This window comes from Triticum urartu, chromosome 1 (assembly GCF_003073215.2).
Source record: "Triticum urartu cultivar G1812 chromosome 1, Tu2.1, whole genome shotgun sequence".
Taxonomy (NCBI): Eukaryota; Viridiplantae; Streptophyta; class Magnoliopsida; order Poales; family Poaceae; genus Triticum; species Triticum urartu.
In genome coordinates, this window is record NC_053022.1 from 494980927 (window position 1) to 494993430 (window position 12504).

The window sequence follows — 12504 nt, forward strand, 5'->3', positions numbered from 1 at the left end:
CTATCTTTTCAGGGTCACTGGTTCGTGAGCCCTTGTGTAACGTAGAAAATATCAAGTCATAGCCGAGGGTCTGCCCATAAGGACACAAACGCACACGGCTGAGATGGCTCGCACGATGCCTATTCAATCGTTGCTCCTGTGTTCGACCCCCATTAACGGCATTATATTTCACCCTTCGTTTTGCAAATAAATCAGACACTGACATGCAGGCCCCGAGGTGTCCTACATGTCTATATATTTCACTATTACACGTGAGTCCTGGATGCCCCATGCGTCAGTATATGCGCCAGGTAACAGACACCTACATTGACTCGACGGAATCACTCCGTTTTGGATATTTTTGAGTGTGGGACGAGTGATGGAGAGCAGAAGTGAGGGACACTACCTGAATAGGGCAAAATTAAGGAATACTAAGTAACCGAGGGCACAAAAATAGAAATCCCCATATTTATATGAAATCCGATCACGAATTTCATTCAGTTTGTTAAAAAAGAGTTTGAAATGTATGCGGTTATTATGGTTGAATGACGGTTTTCCGTATCCGTGTCTGCGGACTGATCACCTTCTACTCGCGGACGTATGTGGAAGGAAAATTACAAGTTGCCGTTGGAGATGCTCTTAGCCCATCGACATCGTACTAGCAGCTCCATTTGCATCGACAAAAAAAACCTCACTTTGCATCGTTAATGTTTTCTTTGTTGGAAGCTCAAACTGGCACCCGACACGCTCCGGATCCGGCACTTTTTATCCGATAGGCGGGGGTGCGTAAACACCCAGGCCCATTTCCGTCCTCTGGTGGGCCCATTGCCCCCCGTCGCCCACGGTTTCGCATCAGGGCCCTCCCGTCAGTTTCTTCCTTCTCCTCCACTTCCACTCCCACCGTGGCTGCCTCCGCCGTCGCCTCCTCCTCCCTTCCCCAATGGCAGGCGCCAGCCTCAGCCTCAGCCAGCTCTGACCGCCGCGCGGGGCCTTGATCCGGCGCCAGGCGGGCGGGAATCGCGCGGGTGCCCCGTTCAATTCGGCGCGGACTCCAGCTGGGAGGTCGGAGCGGCGGAGATCCGGTCGCCGGACTTGCCTCCAATCCGCTGGTCGCCGTCGTCTCCGGAAGACAAGTCGAGGTTGGGTTAACGTTCCTTGCGCGCTCGTCCCGTCTGTGCTCGTGTTTTCCTTCCCATGCCACTCTGTTCATGAACGGGTGTGCGATTCTGTCTGATGCAAACATGCTACTGTCTCATAGGAGGTTCGTTCGCCGGCGCGTGCTGCCGCAGTGCGCCGTCTCGTGGATCTGCGGTTCGGCGACTTGTGACCGGGTCTTTGCCGGTGGAAAGGGGGCTGCTTTGGGCACCGTTGTTCCCGAGGTGTTTGTCCCCATAGGGGCGACCAGTCCAAGAGAGCGCCGGTTCATGATTCAGGCAATGGCGTCGCAGTCGCAGGCAGGAGGCGGCGGCGGCGGCGGCGGCGGCTATGCCGGCCCAGGGCAGCGCGGGCAGGCGCAGCAGGGCCTGGCGAGGCAAGGTTCCCTGTACAGCCTTACCCTCGATGAGGTGCAGAGCCAGCTGACAGAGCCTTTGCTTAGTATGAACCTCGACGAGCTGCTCAAGAGCGTGTTTCCTGACGGCGTGGATCCTGTCGGCGGCGTCGCCGGCCAGTCTGAGCCGGCCCCGGGCCTGCTTCGCCAGGGGAGCATCACCATGCCTCCGGAGCTGAGCAAGAAGACGGTGGACGAGGTGTGGAAGGGCATCCAGGATTCGCCGAAGAGAAGTGGCGAGGAGGGTAGTCGGCGGAGGCGGGAGAGGCAGCCGACCTTTGGGGAGATGACACTTGAGGATTTCCTGGTGAAAGCTGGAGTTGTCGCTGAAGGGCATTTGAAGGATCCGATTGACTTGCCAGCTAACATGGGTGCGGTTGGGAGCAGTGTAATTGAGGCTGCTGCGCCCAGTTTGAACCCCGGAGCGCATTGGTTACAGCAGTACCTGGAGCCCCAGCATCCACGCATGGCAGGTCCTTTCATGGCAAGTCATTTGGGTCCTCAGCCATTGTCTGTTGCTACAGGTGCTATCATGGAACCAATTTACCCGGATGGCCAGATTACGTCACCAATGCTCGATGCGCTTTCTGATCCTCAGACAGCTAGGCGCAAGCGTGGTGCCTCAGATGGTGTAACTGATAAAGTCGTAGAAAGAAGGCAGAAGAGAATGATAAAAAACAGGGAATCAGCTGCACGGTCCAGAGCGAGGAAGCAGGTCTACAGCTATTGTCCTGTCTATTCCTGTTTTCCTACGCATTGTTTATGCCCTGTTATAATGTTATGATTGCAGCATCAAAACTTTGTGAAAAGTTATTGTTGAATGTATCAATTTAACTATTTGTATTACATTTTTTAGTCTCAAATTGCAAGAGTATCATTAGGTACTCCCTTCCGTTTCTTTTACTTCGCATATAAGATTTGTTTGAAGTCAAACTTCATAAAGTTTGAGCAAATTTATATAAAAAATATCAACATCTACAATACTAAAGTTATACAGTATGAAAATTAATTTCATGATGCATCTAATGATATTGATTTTGTATTGCGAATGTTGATATTTGTTTCCTATAAAGTTGGTCAAAATTTACAAAGTTTGACTTCAGACTAAACTTATATGCAGAGTAAAAAGAATCGACTATGCCACTGGAGTAGCCTATTGAGTTATTCTCATTCCATGTCACTCTACTATATTAATAAAAAATATAGCAATAACCTATTGCATTCTACTTGGCAGGCTTATACTAATGAGCTTGAAAACAAGGTGTCTCGTCTAGAAGAGGAGAACGAGAGGTTGAAGAAGCAGAAGGTACTTTGTCTTCTGTTACTGTAACACTGTTACTTTTCGCCCCTTCTTTTTGGTGGAGGGGATATTTAACTACAGCATTCCACTATGCATTGTAGTGAACCCAAGTTATTGTAACAATGTTTTTATTCAGGTAGTAAGCTATTTTGTTTCACACTAGTCGATCGTTCAACTTCTTTTTTACTTGGGCTCAATAATATCATGTGTAATAAGTGCACTATACTGATGTGATCATGTTAGTTAATTCCATAGTACGACCACCCACACAACTCATTTAGTATGATTTGCAGACCTGTATCTATATTGTCACTGCTGAACCCCATATGATCATTGCTACTTTTTTTTGTCCAGTATTGTTGAGAAAACTATGTTAGTTACCAGGTGACAGACAGATGCAGTGATCTCATTGTTTGTTTTTTATGTTCAAATATCTATTGGAGGCTATGTAATGAAAGTGGAGTCTCAAAGTTATTTTTCTTGCTTACACTAACTAAGTTTTGGCATTGACTTTGTGCTACACTTTTTTACAAGGCCAAACATACCATAATGTATATAAATCAACTGAATGGAGCTAGTTTTTGTTAGCTTGAACTTAGTAATTTTTGGAGATATAAGCAGCTGGTCATTCGAATTTAGAGGAAACTCTTATGAAGTTCTCGAGCATCTTATTTAATTGAATATACCCTACTGAATGTATTGACCGATGTAGTTAGGCTAAGCATGTCGATGTTTTGCATGGTGAACTTGATATGTGCATGGCTACAACAATTTTAATGATATGGAAGCAGAAAAACTGCTATTTAATGACTTGTAGTGGGGTTTGTCTATATAAGATATATAGTTGCAAGCACATATGTTGTACTCTATTGTTTCGGTTGCTTCTTAGTAGTTCTTATTAGTTAACAATGCGAGTGATTTCAGCACTACATGCTATTCCTAATAAGCAGTTTGTACGAAGAACTGCAGCATTAATTCATAGAACTTTATTGCCCTTCTCTACAGTGTAGCAATTCAGTAAGATGCTTGGCGCCCTTAAGGCATTTGCTTTGGTTGATCAAAACTAAGTTGCTGCTGAGAATTGAATATATAGATAGGTTATCTTGATGAACTTTTGTTTGAATCAATGAATCATGGCTTTATACTTGGCGAGTTAGCAGTGTAATAGAATTGCTTCCCTGTAGTCCTCCGTACAATCTAAAAATGAAAACCCAGTTCTTTATACAATTGACAAACCTGGAGTTACCCAACAGATTGCAGTCCTTCATGAAAGTAAAATAAACACATATCATGAACATTGACAGGAACCACACTTAACAAACAGATCAACATTGGAAATGAGTACATTAGACTTTGTACTCACTAAATCATAATCACACGTGAAGCAACAGAGCACCGGGTAAAAGAAAACCACAGAGAGTGCAATTCCATTTGGTCCTTGCAATGGGTGCCTGCCATTTATCTGTTAAGACTACATCACCTAAAGATGATGCTGGTGATATTAATCATATCTAGCAATATTTGTAGTCCTGTTCTTTTTTTGCCAAACACAATGATACTGAGATTTCATTGGTCATTACTTTGTCGCTATAAATATTTTTTTGTCAGCATGATGTAATTGACTCTTGTTCTTCAATTCAGCAAACAATATCCTCACACTTCTTTTGGATGCTAAGCACTCCCTCTCTAAACAATATCCCCACACTTCTTTTGGATGCCAAGTAGCTTATATTATGTTATATTGATGTCATTTCTGACGCCTTCCATTTCATATTATGTTATATTGATGTCATGTCTGACGCCTTCCATTTCATGATAATTTCAGGAGTTGGACATGATGATAACCTCCGCGCCTCCCCCAGAACCCAAGTATCAACTCCGGAGAACAAGTTCTGCCCCTGTTTGACGTCGATAGTAAATTTTGTAGAATTACACCGCTCATATGGTTTCCGTGGTTGTGGTAGAAACAGTTGGTAGCCTGAGGTGTTGTAGCTTGTCCCAGCCCGGTGGTTCAGAGTTTGTAGATGAGTAGCAGCCCTAGGCGGCCCTTAGCATGTCCCAGATGATCTGTCTGTTCCGAGGCTTTGTCAGTGTGTGTAAATCTGCCAGGTACATGTTTTAATTTTATCAGAGCTCCTTCTTTGTACATGATAAGTTATGTCCGTCTCTATCTCATCATATTGGTCATGTATGTGGGGCCGCCCAAAGAAAGTGTCTTTTCGTTGCTGTTTTAGCTGAGATATCTGGGTGAGAATTTGACAGCCAATTCCTATACGAGTCTTGAAATCAGCGTGAAGTTTGATCATCAATGGCGCAGTGTGTGATGGCAGTTGTACTGCATCATTATCGAAGAAATGGTGCGGTGTGTGACAGCAGTTGTACTGCATCATTAGAACTGCAAAGAACTGCAAAGGCGCTGATCACAAACAAAACATGCATGAAAACGCTTGCGCGCAATTCTGGTTCGCTCCTTCAATAATGCGGAAAATCCACAACCGATTCCAAGTCATTTAAAATCCCATATCCACAATCAATTCAAATGGAACAATGCCTGAATGTGAAGTCAAATGATCCCAAACATGTAACGAATCAGATCAACTTCGAAGACAAAGCTAACTAAATGAAGATACACCTACAATACTTTCTAACGACACAGTCAAACATATTGGACCACTATGAACACTGCCTTTGCACCCCCAATACATAAAACATCTCCCATTAGTATCACCAGAGTCTTTCCCCCCTATGATGCAGAAAACGTCTTCCAGAAGTATCACCAAAGCCTCCTCCCGCCGATACGCCTTGCAAGCTGTATGTCCTTTTGCACTGCAGCAGCAAAAAAAGGAAAAAGGTCAGGTTAACAGGAACATGCTGGTCCATACATCTTCATATATAGTTCCCATTTGTTCAGGAGCATTTATTTGTTAGAATAGCAACAGCCATGATGAGATGATCATGATTCTAGTGGCATCTATTTGTCACAGTAAAACAGTTTCCAAGTTTTATAAGTAAACAAAAAATGTAACTTACAAATAAAATTCTGATTTGATACAATGTTTATCCTTCAGATAAGAAATAAAGTAATCAACCCTGAATTTCCTGCTATAGTAACCAGGTTTTTTTTTTTGAAACGGAGGCAAAGATTGCCTCATCTATTAATTAAGCAGAAGAGAATTGCCCAGTTAATTACGGAAAACCGGGCAAAAACCGGAACAACAAGGGCCGAGCCCACTCGCATAGACTAAAACACACTGGGCAAAGCCCACCCTTCTCGACGACATGTCGACCTGCGGACAGACAACGCAGCTCCGATTCTGACGGAGAACTCAGAAGAACGAAACCAGGCACGGCTGGCGCCACGGAAGATCGCCGAAAGGACACCTGAAACCAGTCATCGTATACCACAGGGCCTCGCCGCCGCAGCTTCGACTCCACAACAACAAACAAACCGAGGCAATATCGTGGACACGCCGGAGAAGAGCCGACTATCGCAACCATTGCCGCGTCACCGACATCGCTCCCACCATCATCGTTGCCACAGAAGTCTGGACGCCATAGTGATTTTCTTGGGGCCGCCGCCCCGACATCCACCGCTCCGTCGCGCCCAGCGCAATCAACCGGCACCACCTTCCGGGGCCGCCGCCCCGATGTACCACCGCTCCGCTCGAGCAGCAACGCCGCGCGACCCAGCTGCTCGCAGCCCACGCTGCTCAAGGCAACCGCTCGCAGACCACGAACGTCGCACCACATCTGGAGCCGCCGCCCCGACGCAAAGTCAGACCGCCCCCTCTGGAACGCGTCGACCGGACTGACAAGCCTGCCACCCAAGTGGCCCAAGATTGCCACCCAAGTGAAGGCCGAGCCACCGCCCCGCCCCATGGAGCCGCACCGCGCATCACTTTCCGAGGCCGCCTCCTCGGCGTTCATCAGCCGTCCGGGGCCGCTGCCCCGGCATCCACCAAACCCGACGTAGGAGAAAACCAAACGCACCAAGCACAAGCTAACTCTCCCAAGCAACGCCCCCAAGAGGGAAACGACGAAGACGCCGCCGTCGCCCGCTCCGAAAGATCTGGAGCTTAGGTTTTCACCCGGCACCACCTTCCGGGGCCGCCGCCCCGATGTACCACCGCTCCGCTCGAGCAGCAACGCCGCGCGACCCAGCTGCCCGCAGCCCACGCTGCTCAAGGCAACCGCTCGCAGACCACGAACGTCGCACCACATCTGGAGCCGCCGCCCCGACGCAAAGTCAGACCGCCCCCTCTGGAACGCGTCGACCGGACTGACAAGCCTGCCACCCAAGTGGCCCAAGATTGCCACCCAAGTGAAGGCCGAGCCACCGCCCCGCCCCATGGAGCCGCACCGCGCATCACTTTCCGAGGCCGCCTCCTCGGCGTTCATCAGCCGTCCGGGGCCGCTGCCCCGGCATCCACCAAACCCGACGTAGGAGAAAACCAAACGCACCAAGCACAAGCTAACTCTCCCAAGCAACGCCCCCAAGAGGGAAACGACGAAGACGCCGCCGTCGCCCGCTCCGAAAGATCTGGAGCTTAGGTTTTCACCCGGAGAGCCCAAGCCCCACATAGAGAAGATGAGTTCCACAACGACGCCTCCAAGGAGGGAAACGACGCCCGAAAGCGCCGCCATCGACGGCACCGACAAAGTCGGGTCAAGGCTTTCGCCCGGAACACACCCCTATGGAGGCCCGCAGATCTGATCCACCCAGAAGCGTGGAGATCATTGGAGCCGTTCCTGTTGCGCCTTGCACTCTCCAACGCCGACCACCAAGCTTCACCGCGCACCACCCTCAGCAGCAGCACCTCAAGCTGCGAATGAGAAGCGAGCGCACACGACACCCTCCAGCCCGGGGCCGCCGCCCCGGCTTCCTCCTCGCGTCACGCCCGCCTGACGAGCTTCCCTGCCCGGCGCCTCCCGAGCCGAACCACCTCCCGCCCACGCGCCCGACTTGCGCCGCACACAACGCACGCACCGCGCGAGACGCCCGCCCGCACGCATCCGCGCCTCCCCTTGACCCTGCTGGAGCGCCAGATCCCGCGCCCCCTCGGACCGCCCGCGCTGGAGCGAGCCCCCCGCCGCGCCGCGACACCCCTCGGACCGCCGGAGCCTCACCAGCCCGAGCCAGAGCCGCGCCCGCGATCCCGCCCAAGCTCGCCGCGCCCGCGCGCGAGATGCGCCCTCACGCCTCGCAGAGAGATGCCCCGCCGCCACCCTCCCTGGAGCCAGACCGGGCTTCGCCGGCGAACTCCTCAGGCGGCGGCGAGGTGGGGGGGTGGAGGGAGGAGGGAAGGTGGCGGCGCCGGAGTGGTTCCCCCCGTGCCGCCAGGGAGAGGCGACGCGGGGGTCAGGCCAGATCAGTCGTATAGTAACCAGGTTTGATATCTAATATGCAGTGCACATATACTGTTTGTTTGACTTCTTCATCTTTTTAATGAATTGTTTGACATGTTTGTTCGTGGACAACAGATACGAGGAGCTGCAGAGATATAACAATTGTGGATCCTATCATTAATCATTAGAATTCTTGAACCTTGAAACAACATCAAAACTAGATATCACATCAAATGAAAAGCAAAGGTGATCCTGTAATTGAAACTCTTTCATAACTGGCATGTTTCCTTCTGCGCAATATTGTAAAAGAAAGGGAGTTTTCATTCAGTGAGAACTTACTGACGGTAACACGCTTTGCATGGATGGCACAGTGATTTGCCCTTTCAAATACGTCGACGAGGTGATACTCTGCAGCCTGCAGAGGGAAAGGAAAAGGGAATTATGTGTCAATTCAAAGCAAATACACAGGCCAGTGACTAAAAAGTACAACTCATTTCTTAGGCCACACTGAGTATAGTCAACTTTATGTTATTTTTGCTCGTTGTGCAGAAGAAGGCATTTCTGGCAAGAGACGACTAAAGCAAGTCTATTGTGCAAACAACACTCTTGTATAAATGCACAATAAACTTGACTGGTTCTAAAGTACTTTTTGTTGTTGTACTGGTTCTAAAGTACTGGATATAGACATAATCATTTGGCGTTTGGACACATAACCATAACATGCAATTTTCTGGATCACAATATCCTCATCCTGAATCAAAATTGAACGTTACTACCACTTGCTCACCTCTCAGTTACACCCTAAATTCCATAAGACAAATGGAACCTAACCAATAGTCAGTTTTGAGTGTGTGGGCAGGATCATGTTGCAAGATGTGCACAAACACATCTTGACCAAACAACCAGATGTGCACAAACACACAGGATCGACAATCGATACCGTTTTGCTCGTAATCACATTTCAGTTTTGATTTACCAGCCACCAAAACAATACCATGCTGCTAAATAAATATATCAAACTGAATTAATAGCAGAGCATTCAGAAACCATGAATTAAGGCGATACATGTATCTACCCCACAGTTCATGGTTTTCGGATATTGAATTCATCTGCATTGTAGTACTCTAATCAAACCATCAGATCTAATAGTACATGCCAGGTTTTAGCACTGACCTCTTGAATCGCGACGAGCGCTTGGGGAGTCCAGCGGCTGATTTCAGGACAGAAGAAGTCGGTGACCTCCTTGATCTGCAAATTTGTCAGGAACAAAATATTCCAATTACACTCTGCACTGCAGATCGTTTGTAGAGAGAGCGAGAGGATATGACAGACAGAGGTACCCACCAGACGGACAAATGGTGCAAACGGGATGAGAAAGTCGACCGACTTCTGATACCTCCTGATCTCCCGCAGTGCCACCGTGCCTGGCCTGAACCGGTGTGGCTTCCTCTGCTTGGGTTGCCCAGTTGCCCCTGCTCCCACAAGAATAGATACGAGTTAGTCATCACAGACCAAAATAACAACTGCCCGGAAGAGCGCAACCCCCAAACTGAGAACTTTGTGCCACATCCATCATCTTGGTACCGTACAAGATAAACTAAAATCTGGACCAATGAGGCGAAGAAAACTGCCGATCCACTACCCTCTAAGGACAAATGACAATACTGGGAAATGCATAAAAGTCGCTCCAGAGAAATGTCCGGAACAAGGAAGGGAAAAGAAAAAACAAGCCCCCATCCATCATCTTGCTACTGTACTGGTACAAGATGAACTAAAATCTGGAGCAAGGAAGCGAAGAAACTGCCGATCCAGCCCTCCCGAAGGGCCAAAGAAGAACCGCAACCGCTCCTGGCAGCATTCCCGAGCAATGTGCGCAACAACGAAGGGGGGAGGAAAAAAAACAAGCCCCCCGCCCCGCGCACCCCCAAACAAGACGGAAATGGCCCTAAACACGCGGCGGAAAACCGAAAAGCGCAAAGAAGGCCGCACCTTGAGCCCCCCCTGGGGCCGCCGCCCGCCCGGCTCGCCTCTGCATTCCGTCGAACAGGTGACGAGCAAGTCAGACCAAAAAACAGAAAACAAGACGAAACGAAAAGGAAGCGACCCGGGAAGGTCCCGCGCACCGGTGTCGCCGACGTGCCCGCGCCATCTGCAAAGGGAGAGGAAGAGCACATTAGCGTCATGCGTGGGGCGTCCGTCCGTCCATCTCTCGCGACGAAATGGCGACGGCGTTCGCTCGAGAGGCGGGAGACGGGGGGAGGAAGGAGGGAAGGGCTGACCTGTCTCCTGCCGCCGCTGCGCGGGGCGGGGCCCGAGCTGCTTCTTGGGCGGCGCCTTGGTCTTCCTGACGGCCGGGTGCTTGGTGCGGGCCATCGCGTCGGGGCGCGCTGCCGACGGCGGCGGGTCGGCGCGGGGGAGGAGGGAGGGAGGACTTTCCTTTTTTTCGCGAACCCTGCCGATTGTTTGTTTTACTGCGGCGCGTGGGCTTCCGCTGGAGGAGCGGTTACTACTACTAGCGCGAGGCGAGTCGAACGTTGGGCGCGTGGGCCCCGGGCGCCGGTGGGGGGCGGGGTGGGGGCGGAGCGGTTCCCGGAGACACGCGATGCAACTTGCCACATTTCCTCCCCATTTTTTTCCCCTCCCGATTCGTCTAGTGTTACCGTTGGAACAGTGCCTCGCGTTCGGCACAAGTTTCACACATGTCCAAAAGCTAATAAATAAAAGCTAATTAAAAAAATTTACTTTTCACTCGTATATCGTCCAACCTTACCTACATTCCCTACATTTTGTTTTATCTGTTTTGATTTTATTTTCTCCCAGTTCTACTTTTCTCCATCGGTTTACCCTAACAACCACCTCATTGCCCTGCCTATTAGTATTTACTTACCAAATAAAATTTATTATTTGGTAAGTCAATAAATGTTTACCAAATAAGATATGTATTTTACGTACCCGCATTAATATGGGCTGGTAATCACCTGCTAATCTACTGGAATATTTATGTACGCACGATTATGTAGTTACTCGTATAAAGGATGCTGGAGTAGTCATCCTCGCTCGAGCGCGCCTTGCGTCGATGCTTGCCTAGCATCCTCCCCGCGCTCGATCGGGCCTGGGCGTTCCTCACCGAGCCAGCGTCCCCGGGGTCCATGGCGCATGGCCCTGGGGCTTGCGCAGGTCTGTCCCGTATGCCGTACGTTGTCCTCGTCATGCGTGTGTTGTTTCATTCGCTTGTGTGGCGGCGTCTGCCAAGTTGTGCGTGCGCGTGTCGAGTTGCTCGTGCGTCTTTCTTGAACCCCACCTGGCTGGTTTTTCGGATCGGTACCTTTGAAGTTAATTTCGACGATGACGCTGACGTGGCATCGTCATTAGCCGCTAATGGCGTTGATAACTACCCTTCCACCCCCCCTCCCCCGGGTGACGCTGACAATGGGCCCGCTGCCTAGTTAACCCGGACGGTTAAAAATTAAATAAAATGCTATTAAAAAAGGAAAAAAAAGAAAGGTCGCTGACACGCGCGTCCCACCGGCCAGTTGGCTGGTCAACCATGGAGAGTCAACCATTGAGTCAGCAGTTGGCTGGACCCACTGGTCAGCCTCACTGGTGCACCTCTAGTGCACTACACCGGGTGCACCTAGCCCTTTTCTGCCTAGTATTTTTCGAATTAAATAAAACTCAAGAATTTCATGATATTGTTTAAACTTCGAAAATTCATATAAATTCAATCGTAGCTCCGATGAAAAAGTTTTCTACATGAAAGTTGATCAGAAAAACGAGGTGAATCCGAATATGTCCTCCTTGTACCTGTCACATGCCCACAACACTGCAGCAGGGAACCTTCCCCTCCGGTTCATCTGTTTGACAGATGCCTAAAACCGGGAAAATATTCCCAGATATTTTCCCGATCTGTCTCTAACATGTAGCACTGCTTTAGGTCACCCCTAGCATAGCCTACTGTCATGCCATGCTCTCTGTTGCTTTTGGATGCCTGTTATTTATTGTTTCTTCCCCCCTCCTTCTCCGATAAACCCCGAGACCGATGTTGATCTGGTGATTGACCACTTCACCGTCGAGGATCCGTATCTATCTGTAGAGCAACCAGGCAAGCAAGACCCCCTTGATCGTTCCTATATCGCCCATTCCATTCTCCCTCATGCTTGCATTAGATTTTGCTACGGTATTTGATTGCTCCTATTCTGATGCATAGCCCGCTTTTGTACCTTACCTGCTTATCCTATATGCTTAGTATAAGTTGGTTATTGATCCACCAGTGGCCCCTCACCTTGTCCCGGTTGCCCTCGCTTGATGACTGATGACTTGATCAACATGA

General features: G+C 49.6%; 2 protein-coding genes across 2 annotated transcripts; one reads left to right on the forward strand and one right to left on the reverse strand.

Moving 5' to 3' along the window:
* The first annotated feature begins 783 nt into the window (after positions 1-783).
* LOC125522005 (ABSCISIC ACID-INSENSITIVE 5-like protein 2) lies at positions 784-4982 on the forward strand. The gene is made up of 4 exons (XM_048687069.1): positions 784-1118; positions 1238-2243; positions 2763-2834; positions 4654-4982. The coding sequence occupies exons 2-4, from the start codon at positions 1404-1406 to the stop codon at positions 4732-4734; spliced, it is 993 nt and encodes a 330-aa protein (XP_048543026.1). The 5' UTR covers positions 784-1118; positions 1238-1403; the 3' UTR covers positions 4735-4982.
* A 280-nt stretch (positions 4983-5262) lies between these two features.
* On the reverse strand, positions 5263-10672 carry LOC125522015 (histone H3-like). Its single transcript, XM_048687079.1, has 7 exons — positions 10454-10672; positions 10298-10323; positions 10164-10203; positions 9519-9646; positions 9348-9422; positions 8514-8589; positions 5263-5654 (listed from the first exon to the last, which is right to left on the reverse strand). Exons 1-7 carry the CDS (start codon positions 10545-10547, stop codon positions 5602-5604), a joined length of 492 nt encoding a protein of 163 aa, XP_048543036.1. The 5' UTR covers positions 10548-10672; the 3' UTR covers positions 5263-5601.
* Between the last annotated feature and the right edge of the window lie 1832 nt (positions 10673-12504).

Bases quoted from the DNA above. Each gene is read 5' to 3' on its own strand.
- LOC125522005 (XM_048687069.1), top strand. From the start codon at position 1,404: ATGATTCAGGCAATGGCGTCGCAGTCGCAGGCAGGAGGCGGCGGCGGC. The intron at 2,244-2,762 runs GTCTACAGCTAT...TCTACTTGGCAG, and splicing joins GGTCCAGAGCGAGGAAGCAG to GCTTATACTAATGAGCTTGA. The intron at 2,835-4,653 runs GTACTTTGTCTT...TGATAATTTCAG, and splicing joins AGAGGTTGAAGAAGCAGAAG to GAGTTGGACATGATGATAAC.
- LOC125522015 (XM_048687079.1), bottom strand. From the start codon at position 10,547: ATGGCCCGCACCAAGCACCCGGCCGTCAGGAAGACCAAGGCGCCGCCC. The intron at 10,204-10,297 runs GTGCGCGGGACC...GACGGAATGCAG, and splicing joins CGGGCACGTCGGCGACACCG to AGGCGAGCCGGGCGGGCGGC. The intron at 8,590-9,347 runs GTCAGTGCTAAA...TTCCCTCTGCAG, and splicing joins CGCTCGTCGCGATTCAAGAG to GCTGCAGAGTATCACCTCGT.